The 12,652-nt window shown below is 53.9% G+C and overlaps 2 gene segments (V, D, J or C); both read left to right on the top strand.

Annotated features, from left to right (window-relative positions):
* The first annotated feature begins 3,335 nt into the window (after positions 1 to 3,335).
* On the top strand, positions 3,336 to 3,897 carry LOC102382612. The segment is given in 2 exon segments: positions 3,336 to 3,381; positions 3,554 to 3,897. Coding segments are annotated over 2 exon segments (390 nt in total).
* A 5,597-nt stretch (positions 3,898 to 9,494) lies between these two features.
* Positions 9,495 to 10,170, top strand: LOC102382855. The segment is given in 2 exon segments: positions 9,495 to 9,594; positions 9,800 to 10,170. Coding segments are annotated over 2 exon segments (417 nt in total).
* Positions 10,171 to 12,652: the final 2,482 nt, after the last annotated feature.

The raw sequence follows: 12,652 nt of genomic DNA on the forward strand, positions 1-12,652 counted from the left end.
CAAGATCCTTTTCTGCCTCTGTGCTGATGAGAAGGGAGTTCCCCAGCCTGTAGGTGTGCTGCTGGTTCTTCCTACCCAGGTGCAGCACCTTGCACTTCTCAGTATTGAAACCCATCCTGTTCTCATCCGCCCACCCCCGTAACCTGTCCAGATCTAGCTGTAGCCTATCCCTCCCTTCTAACGTGCCCACTTCTCCTCACATCTTAGTGTCATCTGCAAACTTGAACAAGGTGCTTTTCCACGCCTCATCCAAGCTGCTGATGAAGATGTTGAACAGTGCGGGCCTGAGGACTGAGCCCTGGGGGACTCTGCTGCCCACATCCCTCCAGGTAGAAAATGACCCGTCCACCACTACTCTCCGGGTGTGGCCCTCCAGCCAATTTGCAGCCCATCTGACTGTGTAGGTATTGACACCACAGTTGCCTAAATTTTTAATGAGAATGGGGTGAGAGACAGTGTCAAAGGCCTTCCTAAAGTCCAGAAAGACTACGTCCACCGCAACACCTGCATCCAAGGATTTTGTGACCTGGTCGTAGAAGGCCACCAGGTTGGTCTGACAGGACCTGCCTCTTATGAACCCATGTTGATTGCCCCTAAGCATGATCTCCCCTGCTGGTCCCTTGCAAATGTGTTCTTGGATAATTTTCTGAAAGAGCTTCCCCAGGACCGAGGTAAGACTAACAGGCCTATAGTTTCCTGGGTCCTTCTTCCTCCCTTTTTTGAAAATGGGGACCACATTGGCCCTTTTTCAATTCTCTGGCACCTCGCCAGAGCACCACAAGCGCTCATACAGCTGTGCCAGGGGTCCCACAATAGTCTCTGCCAATTCCCTCAGTACCCTTGGGTGGAGATCATCTGGACCTGCTGATTTGAACACATCCAGTCCCACCAGAAGTTACCCGACTAGGTTCTCTCTGACCCTGGGCCCAGCTGTGCCTCGCCTGGGTTTGTCCGGGATCCCAGAGTGGGGGATGTCCCAGTCCCTGCTCAGAAATATGGAGGCAAAGAATTTGTTAAAGAGGTCAGCTTTATCATCTGGTGCAACCACCAGATTGCCAAGCATGTCCTGCAGAGGCCCCATATTACCCGGTGCCTTCTTTTTACTCCCTATATATTTAAAAAAGGACTTCTTGTTGTCTTTGATCCTGGTCGCTAGTCCCAGTTCTGTCTCCACCTTAGCCTTCCTAACAGCCCCACTATAGCCTCAAGCAATGGAGGTATAAACCTCCTTGATAATGGCCCCTCCCTTCCATCGGGTGTACGCCTCCTTTTTAGCTTTCAGACGATCCTGAGTGCCTTTGATGAGCCATGGGGGCTTTTGAGCACTCTTGCCCACTTTGACTCGCGTTGGGACTGTCACCCTTTAGGCTCAGAGAATCGTCTCCTTAAGGAATAACCACTCTTCTTGGGCTCCCAACTCCCTTCCTCTCTGGGACCTTAGTGCCTCCCTGACTAATCTCCTTAACCCATTGAAATCCATCCTCCTGAAGTCCAGGGCTGCTGTCTTGCTGCAGGCCTTTGACACCCTGCGCTGGATGGTGAATTCCAGCAGGCGATGATCACTATCGCCCAGGTGGCCGAGAACCCGCAGTCCCCTCACCAGGTGGCCAGGACCATTTCCAGCAAGGTATTCCGCCTGGTGGGACTGTGCACCTCCTGGGTTAGGTGGAGGTCCTGTATCTCAGCTAGGAACCTACGTCAGCAGTCAGACCTAGTAGATCTCCTCCCAGCAGATGTCCAGGTAGTTTAGGTCACCCATGATGACCGCGTCCCTTGACTTAACTGCTTCTGCGAGCTGACCTGAGAATTCCCGGTCCAGCTCTTCCCCCAAGTTGGGTGGTCTGTAGTAGACTCCCACCATTAAGTCCCTTTCTCCCCCGACCCCTTGTATTCTGACCCAGAGCACTTCAGTCTGCCCCTCCTCTGACCCTGTGCTGGGGTAGACAAAGCCCACGGCCTACCCCATCCCTGACATCCCCCAGCCTGGGACCACCTGCAAATCCCTGCTCAGAGCTCCCTGCTCAAGCACTGACTCCTTATCCAGGAAGCCAGAGCTCCTCCTCAGCCTGGATATCACCAGCCCTTGGCCAGACACCAACACTTATCACTGTAACATGGACTCACAGCAACGCAGAGCAAACCACAACCCTGGGACAGTTACACAACCCCTGCATTAATTCTGTGACTGTGAAGACACTCAGGAAGGGACAATTATCAGCCCCAAAGACCCCACATGCTGAGAGCAGAGACAGACTGTGAGGAAGGGGAGGAACCAGGGAAAATTCCTCTAGTAAGCAGCAAGTATCCTCATGGAAAAGCACATCCAGGGCAGGACAATGGGTGGGTCCAGTGTTTGGCTAAGTGGGGTGAAGGTGCAGCCACCCCATTGCAGGGGCAGCTACAACCCCGCTCCCAGCTTCCTCTTCCCACAACTGGTAGAGAGAGACCCCATCATCTCCTCTAAGCTCAGAGTCACATCCTCTCTCCTCTTTACCCCTCCCCTCCTGCTACTATTGCTTTTCATGCTGTCCCAGAAGTATGGAGGCTTCAAAGCTGCTCCTGGGCTACTTGTGAGCTGGGAACAGCACCAGGTGTAGCAGCAAGATTGGTGGGGAGTAGATTTCCCCACCCCACCCCACTCTTCCCCCACAGAGCAGACAGAGATAAAGGGGAACCCTCTAACCCAGACTGGAATAAAGCAGGAGCAGCAGCAGAGGAAGGTTGGGGAAGGGGATGTGCCTGAGCATGAAGGGGGAGAAGGGGGATTATTTGCTGTGGAGAGTCCCAGGCTGGATGCAATCGAAAAGGTGGATGCAGCCAGAGCTGACCCAAGCAGAGCGCAGGGCCTGGGGCAAATGAGCCCATGTGGGGCCCTGCCCCACTCTGATCCCACGGCGTGGGACCAAAGAAGCTGCCAAGACCAGCATCAGTGGCAGGGGGGAGCAAGCGGATGGACCCAGAACTGCTGCTCCACCCAACTCCGTGCCACTGCTGCTCTGCCCCACTCTGCAGGGCCCCCCAAAGCACACGTCCCAGGGCAGTTGCCCCAATTTGCCCCACCCAGGGATGGCCCTGGATGCAGCCATGCCATGGCACACCCTCAAGCTTAATCCCTGTGTAGGACTGGCCTAACCCTCCATCACACTGGAACCTCCCCCCACCCCACCCCCACTCCCAGAGATGGTGCTGGAGGGCTGGAATGGGGCTCTATGATGGGGGAGAGATGCAAATCTAGTGCTGTGGAGGCTTCATAAATGCTGGCAGCTGCTGGCCCTACAGGGTTGGGGTGTATAAGGGGTGACCAGGTGTCTGAGCCAACCCTGCAACCCAGCATCATGCTGTCCTGGGGATACTTCCTCTTCCTCCTCCCCACCTTATCAGGTAAGTCCCTGGGACCCGCCACGTTCCACAGCTCTGTGGAGCCCAGGGAGCAACATAAAATCCTCACTTGATGTAAAAGCCGATGGAAATCAGCAGCGAATGCCCCCTTGGCTCTGTGGGCTTTGGCAAGCCTGCCAGGACAGAACCCTGAATCATTCTCTTTTCTCCCCAGGTGCCCAGTCCCAGGTGCAGCTGGTGGAGACTGGAGGGGATGTAAGGAAGCCTGGAGACTCTCTGCGCCTCTCCTGCAAAGCCTCTGGGTTCACCTTCAGCAATTACTGGCTGGGCTGGGTCCGTCAGGCTCCTGGGAAGGGGCTTGAATGGGTCTCTGCCATTGACAACTCTGGCAGCAGCACCTATTACATCCCTGGAGTGAGTGGGCGCTTCACCATCTCCAGGGACAATGCCAGGGCCCTGCTGCACCTGGACATGAGTGACCTGAGGCCCGAGGACACCGGCCGATATCACTGCGAGAGACTCACTGTGCGGGAAGCCCAGACAAAAACCTTTCTTTGAGCAGGGCCCATGCAGAGGCACCAGTTTGTGCACCCCTCTGGAGCTGAGCTCTGGAGTCCCCTCCTGAGCTCCCCACCATCCCCACCCTCGGAAAGTACAAACCAGATCCAGTGATCTCACACAGGCACCAGGACCTTTCTCCCAGTTACATCAAAGGCAAAGACCCCCCCAAAATCTCCTCTTGGTCTTCATTGTGGAAAAAAGCCTGTTATAGTGTGTGCACCTGGGGAACCACCCAAGCACCTGCCTGGGTGGGCTCCCCCTCTCCTGGCTACTCCATGAGCTCTTGGGGGGCACACCATCACAGCCTGAAATCCCAGATGATCAGTAGATCCACAGTCAGGGCAGCACAGAGCCAAGGGCTCTCCACTACCTCCCAGAGCACAGGAAACAGCCCTCATTGCTCATCCTGGCCCACAGTAAACACAGGGGGTACAGAAGGAAATGCCTGGGTGCCCCCCATCTTTTCTTTTCTTTTTAATATATCATATCTGGGGCCCAGTCACCCAAATCAGCTCCAACTACCACTGACTGAGCCGATCTCAATCATTCAACTCCATGTGGCACTACCGCCGGCAAGTCTCCTCCCTCCCAGACTCCGCAGCCCGTGGCTTCAGATACTCCTAAATCCATGGCTTGCAACCTACGTACAAGCCTCAAGACCAGAGGCCTTAGAGTTCAGATACCACCTAGTCTCTCTTGCCCCCAGCCAAAAGCCTGAAGGAGTAAGCTAGAAGGAAAGCCTGCAAGCAATTCCCCATCACCATAAATAGTGTAGCCAAGACCCTCCTATTGGAAGGCTTTAGTACTCTCACAGGATAGCCTGCCCTCAGTGCATGCACAGGTCTCCACCCAGACCTACACAAAGTCATTCAAAGCCATGAAAGAGATCCTAATGCAAAACCAACAGCTGGCTGTGGGTGTTTGCTGACCTTTGGTCGGCACTTGCCACACACTGGCCCCCCCACCAGTGGCAGCACTGGCAGCATCTGCTGGAGATCTCCCGCTTATCACCACCATGCTCCTGCCACCACCGCAGCTGTGTCCCCCTAAATGCCAGGGGCATGCATCATTCATGCCTGGGATGACCCCTACACACACACCTCATTGGCACGGCACTGAAGGGCACAGTACCAGCCACTGGCCCAGACACATCAAGGCAGCTGCCAGCTCCAGCAAGGAGAATAAACCCCACCAGGGACCAGAGGGGCACAGAGAGACCCCAGCCTCCAGCCCAAGGGTGCCTGGCTCCCAGGGGAGATTTCTCTACAAGGCTTCAGGTCTGAGGCCCCAGCCTGGAGCCCAGGGCAAGGAGTGGAGACATCTCACCTCCCACTTGAGACTTCTCCTGCCACGGCTTCTCCCAGCTGCAGGGCAGGAGCCTGCACAGAGCAGCTTCCTGATGCAGTCCCCAGGCTCCCTAAGCTCAGCCTCCTGGAGCAGCTGGGGCTGGTGGGCAGGGAACTGCAGCTCTGGGAGATAATTAGTCTCCCATTAACTCTTTCCAGCCTTCTGCCAGGGCTTCATCAGGGGTTACCCACAGAATGAAGGACATTGTCCTCTTGGTCTCCCCCTCCAGGGGACTTCCATGGTTCTGAGGCCCAGGGTCCTTGTCCTCCAGTGCCCCAAACCAGCCCATGGAAGTACAGCTGGCCTCCCAGGTGACCCACTGGGGCCTGATCTGGTGCAATCTGCAGAGGATGCCTGTGTAGAGAAATCCCATCCCAGTCTCTTCACTGTCTCTTTCACTAGTTGGTTTTTTTTTCCTCTGTCATTGCCTCCATACCTGTCTGTCACCCTGGTGGCCCCAGCATTCAAAGGAAGGGGGGGGGGGGTGGAGGAATCCTATTCCAGCCTCCTCCTTGCCCTGGGGCTAATCTGTTTCTCCCTCTCCTCTTGCTCATGTGTCTATCACTCTGCTTGCTAAGCAACCATCTCTGCCTGCTTGCCTGAGGAGGACAGGTAAGAAAGTGTGGATTTAACTGCTCTATTTTTTGAAGCACTGACCTCATGGCAGAGGGGTAGGGGCTTGAGCCATGTCACACGCTTAGGTGGCCAGTGATGTTTTTTAAATTGGTTGGTCAGCCTCAAACAACACCTGCCCTGATTGGATCTGGAAGATGAAGTCAGAAAGGTTATTTAAGAGTCCCTTCTTCCTGGAAGAGGGGGAGTCATATTGGGGAACATGGAGTAAGCACACAGCCTCCGGAGATCTTTTAGGGTCCAGATGAACATGTGAATAACTTACCTGAAACTTGTCTAGAAACATAGCATACTGTAATGTAGAAGCATTACAAAAGGCTACCTAGCTGTACTGTTTGCTCTTGGATTTTCGTTTGATACTTCTCTAACCTGTACCCTTCCCCAAGCCTACCCTCTTCAACCAATAAAGCTCTCCACTATAACAAGCATGGTGGACTTGCTGGGAGAGGAATCAAGGCATGCCTTTATGATCCTTATGCTCGGCTGACTAAGGGAGGCGACTATCTATGCTTCAGGCTTAAGGAAGCACCCCAGGGTCTCGTAGTGGGTCTAGCACCCTCAAGGTCTACAAGGCCTGTGTACCCCAGGGGGCACAGGTCCCGGATAAAGATGGCCTGGACTCAGAGACCCTCTGAGCTGAGGTCTTCACGTGGGTCTCCATGGTTCGGCCTCCCCAAGAGCCCTTTCTTGGGCAGTCCATCACCCAGACCTTGGGATAGTTGGAAACCTCCTTTGTCAACATCTGTCCCTGACCCAGGCCTTTTTCCTAGAGACTTGGGACTCCCACTCCATCAGCGCCTGCTGCACAGGCCTCAGCAGAGTGGCGAGATGCTGGGGGGGGTGTGGAGGTGGAGGAGCTGCGAATGTGTCATTATTGATGCCAAAATGATGCCAAAATGAACATGGGCCGACAGTGCGGGGAAGCGGTCAGGAAGGCCAACCATACCTTGTCATTCATCCACAGATGCATCTCAAGCAGGTCCAAGGAGGTGATCCTCCCCCTCTATGCAACACTGGTCAGGCCACAGCTGGAGTACTGTGTCCAGTTCTGGGCGCCGCACTTCAGGAGGGATGTGGACAACATGGAGAGGGTCCAGAGGAGGGCCACCCGCATGATTGGGGGCAGCAAGGCAGGCCCTACGAGGAGAGGCTACGGGACCTGAACCTGTTCAGCCTCCACAAGAGAAGGCTGAGAGGGGATCTAGTGGCTGGTTACAAACTAGTCAGAGGGGACCAGCAGGCATTGGGGGAGTCCCTGTTCCCCTGAGCACTCCCAGGAGTGACAAGAAATAACGGTCACAAGCTGGCAGAGGATAGATTCAGACTAGACATCAGGAGGCGCTACTTCACTGTCGGGGCAGCTAGGATCTGGAACCAACTTCCAAGAGAAGTGGTGCTGGCTCCTACCCTGGGGGTCTTTAAGAGGAGGCTGGATGAACACCTTGCTGGGGTCATTTGACCCCAGTACTCTTTCCTGCCATGGCAGGGGGTTGGACTTGATGATCTGCTCAGGTCCCTTCTGACCCGACCAACTACAAAACTATGAAGAGGGCACCAACAGGCACTGCCCAGCCAGGGCAGCATGGAATGAAGCAACGAATGACACTTGAGGGGGGGGGTGGATGGGCAGGGGAAGGGTGGCTTCCGCTGCTGTGTGCACTCCCAGCAAGCGTGGGAGCTGGGGGGCATGTGTCCCCTGGATCTGTGTGTGGGGCAAGGGTGGGCTGCCACTGCAGGCTTTGCCCCAGGTGCAAAACTTCAGTGCTTCAGCACTGCCTGACTTACCTGGGCACGCCATTCCCTGCCAGGTGGTACCTAGTGGAGAGGAATCTGCAGTGGCTACGCTCTTCTTCCCCATAATCTGTGTCAGGGACCTTCCCGCTGCCAATCTGCAGCACCTGAAGCAGCTCACACGGGAGCAGGAACCTGGATTTAACCAAAAACCCTGAGGCAGGAGGGAGAAAGGGAGGGAGGTAGGGGAGTGGAGGGGGCTGTTTGCAAACCCATAGGAGAAATGGAGAGGGTGGAGGCATGAGGCAGGAAGGAGAGGCTTCCTGGGCAGCCCTGCCCAGGGCTGTGGGTGCCAGGGACAGCAGTGATGCAAATCCCAGGCCTGGGCTCCCTGATTAAATCCCAGCACCTGCAGGGCTGCAGCACCAGTCCCACTTTAGGAAGAACTGGCACTGCTGGGGCTGGTTTCCCCCTCTGCACATGATGGCTTTGCTGTGGCTTTTTCCATCATCTCTCTCCCTCCTCAGCCCACACTGATTCCCCCTGGGGAATGCTCCAACCCTCTGCCTGCTTGATCCCTGCTCAGAAGCTGGGCTGTCAGGTGTCTTCAACCCACAGTCCAGCTGGGGAACAGAAAATAACTTATATTAACATTCCCTTTATATTTCCAGGTGTCCCCTCTCAGATCCAGCTGGTCCAGACTGGTGCTGGATTCAGGAAGCCTAGAGAGACCCTCACCCTTACCTGCACTATCAGTGGAGACCCCATCTTTTAGGAGTTCAGTTGGGAGTGGATCTGGTAGACTGCTCAGAAACACCTGGAGGGAATTGGAAAGGGATGGATCCAGTTTGGCAACTCCAATGCCCAGCAATCAAGGGTAGAAGCTGCATGCTCCAAACCTGAAGTTGTTTGGCATGTTCAAACCTTCAGCCACAGTATTGGGCATGGGGTGTTGGAAAGAGGAGAGATGGGGAGAAATGGGTTGGGTGGGGATGTCAGCAAAGACCCGGCACAGTCATAACGAGGGGCGGGGGGGGCAGGGCTTATTGGCTCTGAAGCTATATGTAGGGAGCTACAATTACTTTTCAAAGTAGAAGCATATCACAGAATCCAGGTCTCTGCAAGCCTGGCCCAACACTTTTCCATACTGGGGAACCTTTCCCAGGCACCCGCAGTTAGTGGGCAGTGGCCATGTAGAGGGAGGACAATCCTGTTCCCAGTTGATCTGACTGGAATAGCAGAAAGGAGACAGAGACACTGAATGCATGAGAGTGGTGAGGGATATGTGATATGTAATGGACATAAGTGATGGACATGAAAAGCATGTCATGGTCAAGGAACCCAAGGGAAGGAAGAGGTTGAGATCACCAATAAGACCCCTGGTAAAGATAAGGCCTGTGGGATCTCCTCACCTGCCCAGATCTGTGGATCCCCCAAAAAGACCTTCCAAATACCTAGCTGATAGAAGACATTCTGCCCTCGGGATTATGCAAGACCCATGCAAGGCTTCCTTCTGTCTTTTTACTTAAGGAGTTGCATTTTAAGTTAGACTAAGTTGTGTGTGTTGTCAATGTGTCTTACTGGGCTGCGTCTTAGCTTAGGTTAAGTTTGTCTATTATTCTTTTGCCTTATACTTGAAATTACATATTGCTGTACTCAGTAACGTTGTCTTCAGAGGGCAGACTATTCTTTCCCAAGAATTTTATGGCTTCAATGCCACTTCCTAAAGTCTAATATCAAATATAGTAACCGAAAGACAGACAGACCCTGCCCAGGGACGCAGAGTGTCTCCTAGAGGGGGATGCAAATGGGAGATGCAAATAGGGCTGCCATGTCTGTGTTAATAACTCTCTCAATCATCTCCAGGCTCTACTCACAAGGCCTTGGGCAGGACCAGCCAGTCTTTGGAGATCTCTCTGCCAACCCCACAGGGAAACATGATGCTGTGGATCCAGTTGTTTCTCATTGCAGCAGCACTGGAAGGTATTTCCTCCCCCCAGCCCGCAGCCTGGGTTCTTGATGTGGAGTCGTGTTGCTAAAAAGTCCTTTGTCCTTGGCTTAATGCAGGGCCGTGGGCAAGGCTCACCACGTCACTAGGTCCTGCATTTCTCACCAACTTTTATTTGCTCCTTCATGTGGTTTATGGTTTGGGCTTGTGCACTAATTACTCTCTATTCTTCCCTCCCAGGTGCCCTCTCCCAGGTGGTTCTCACCCAATCAGGGGCAGCCATGAAGAAGCCTGGAGAATCCCACACACTGCAATGTGTCACCAGTGGGTTCACCCTCAGTGACTATGGGATGAACTGGGTCAGGCAGGTACCTGGAAAGGGGCTGGAGTGGCTGATCTATTATTACAGCACCAGCTACAATTTTTATGCCTCCTCCATCAAGGGGCGATTCACAGCCTCCAAGGACAGTTCCACCTTCTACCTACAAATGAGCAGCCTGGAAGCTAGTGACACAGCTGTGTATTACTGTGCAAGATACACAGGGATGGAAAGTGAAAGGGAGCTCAGACAAAAACCCTTCGCTGCAATAGCAGATGGCCTGCTGTGCTGAGGGAGCTCCAGAGCCACAGGCTGCAGGGGACACAATGCTAGGAGAAGCACACAGACAGCAGGAGCAGAAGACAGACCCTTGGCATTTTATACATCCTCAGGCTGGTCACAGATCACAGGGATCTGCATTCACACCTCCTGCGATGCTGAGGTCCTCAGACACTGGCAGGGGAAGAGTTGTTATATTGCCACTGAAAGGGTGAACATTGCAATGGCAAGCGCAAAGGCTGGCATGAGCTTTTTTTACACATGGGAACAACAGTCCTGGGTGCATGTATTTAAAGAACAAAGATGGCCCCTTATAGGAATGCCCAACTGGCTGCACCAAGTTTGTGCACAGGGAAATGCACATGCAGGTCTGTTTGGAAGAAGCACAGAGTTTAAATGAAACCAATGTGGAAACAAAGAGCCTCACACAAACTCCCCTCACATATGAACCTCGATATAGAATACAAGGACACACACACACACACACACACACACACACACACACACAAGTAGTTGAACACCCCTTCCTGACCCCCTCCTATCTGAAGTCTTCCGAGATGTTCCTCCATGGACAAACACTGCTCTTTGTGACACGGGGATAAAGGCAAAGTTAAAGCCCTGAACTCTAGAAGATCCCTGCACCTATTAACATAGCAGCTGGGAGCAAAGCTGATGACAGCACCAAGAACAGCTTCTGACACAGAATCACCTTCTTATGTCTGCATGACACTGACCCCAAGGCTGCAGGGCCCTCTGAAATACTTCCCCATCGTTGCCAAACACTGGCCTAGGAGCCAGGAGACTTGGACACTCTGCACTGCCTGCCTAGGTAACTGTAGTCATGTCACTTCACCACTCTGTGTCTCTGCTTTCTGATGCCTTAAATAGGAGCAAACAAGGACCCATGACCTTCAGGGACAGTACTGGTTTCTAATGATGTGACCAACCAGAAGCCTGAGGACACGACTGTGCTCTGCTGCAAGATGCACACTATGTGGAGCCCTGCAGCTGACTTGATGCAAAACCTCTCCCTGGACTCCTAAGAGAAGGTGCTCATTGCTGGTACAGCCCAGCCCCAGCTGGCAGGCAGCAGGCAGATGGGAGCAGCAGGGAGAAAAGGCCTGGGAGGATCACAAACAAGCCTATCCCCATGTTTTCAGTGTTTGCTGCTGGCAGCGCTGCACCCAGGGATTTCTCTGCTCTGGGATGCATCAGTTGGAGGCTGAAGTGACCTGAACCAGGAATGCCCACTGAAGCAGAGTCCTGTAGACTCCTAACACATAGGCAGACATGTGGACAGCAAAGGGCAGGTGTTGCTAAAGCCTCTCTAACCCCTTTAATCTATTCTCTCCATCCCTGCTATCATGAACGACTCGTGCCCCCAGCAGCTGGTGGGGGCACAGCAATGGCAGGAGCGCAGCATCAGTAAGCACAGAGATACCACACATGCCGCCAGCAAGCACCGACCAAGGTTCGGCAACCACCTGCAGCCACCGCCAGCAGCAGCAGCGCCTTTTTGTAGGGGGTGCACTGCCACACTCAGGGGGTACACGTGCACCCCTGCATGCTATCACCCTAAATTCAATATAGAAGTCACCAAAGTTTTCACTTCCCTGCCTTCCCCTTGGAAAGAAACATGGAAAAAAAAAGGCTGGGCTATCTTTAGTGTTCACGGCTTTTTGGGGCTGTGTTCTCTCTGCCTGCCAGATAGACTGACAGACATGGCCATGAGACAATGTCTGTCAGCAGGATGTGCAGATCTCAGCCTAACTTTGCTCCAGTGAACTTGGTCCTGCTACACCAGCCAGGCACCTTCCCCTATTACACTGCCCCTGCATCACTCTCTCAGTCTGCAGCCTCCCTTCCTACCTGGGCTGCAGCCTCCCACAACAGCTGGCTCAGGTTCCCAGCTTGGCCACAGCTGGAGGAAGCAAGGAGGGCCACTTTAACCCTTCCCTGGGTGTTTCCCTGTGGTGTGGACATCCCTCCCTGCCAGCTTCAGGCACCAGCCCTATTCCTGTGCTGACCACTGCACAGTGACACACAGCATAGCAGGAGCTGTGGACAAAGCAGCTGAGTCCACATGGAGCTTCACCCTCACTGAACAGAGCTGCAGACATCCCTTCTGAGAGTGCACACAGGGCTCAGACCCTCCACCTATCCCTTGCCTGTCCCTGGGGGCACCTACCCAGCCCTCCTGTGCTTGGCTGGAACAGCAGGGCCCTCAGCTCAGGGATTGCAGCCTCCTCTTAGAGGCACAGGGGAAGCAGGATGACACAGCTTTCACACTGATCCCAGCCTCATGCCCTTCACTGATATCCTGCACAGGTATAATCAAGGGCAGCCAAGTCTGGACCTCTGGGCCACTGTTCACACCTTGCAGGAATCAAGGTCTCCTGGCACTGACCTTGGGGCTGAACATTTGCAAAGGAAAACAGAGTTGAGGTCACGCACACGCAAATATACACACAACCACTTCTAGGTTTTGCATCATC

Source organism: Alligator sinensis, unplaced genomic scaffold (genome assembly GCF_000455745.1).
Source record: "Alligator sinensis unplaced genomic scaffold, ASM45574v1 scaffold1689_1, whole genome shotgun sequence".
Lineage (NCBI taxonomy): Eukaryota > Metazoa > Chordata > Crocodylia > Alligatoridae > Alligator > Alligator sinensis.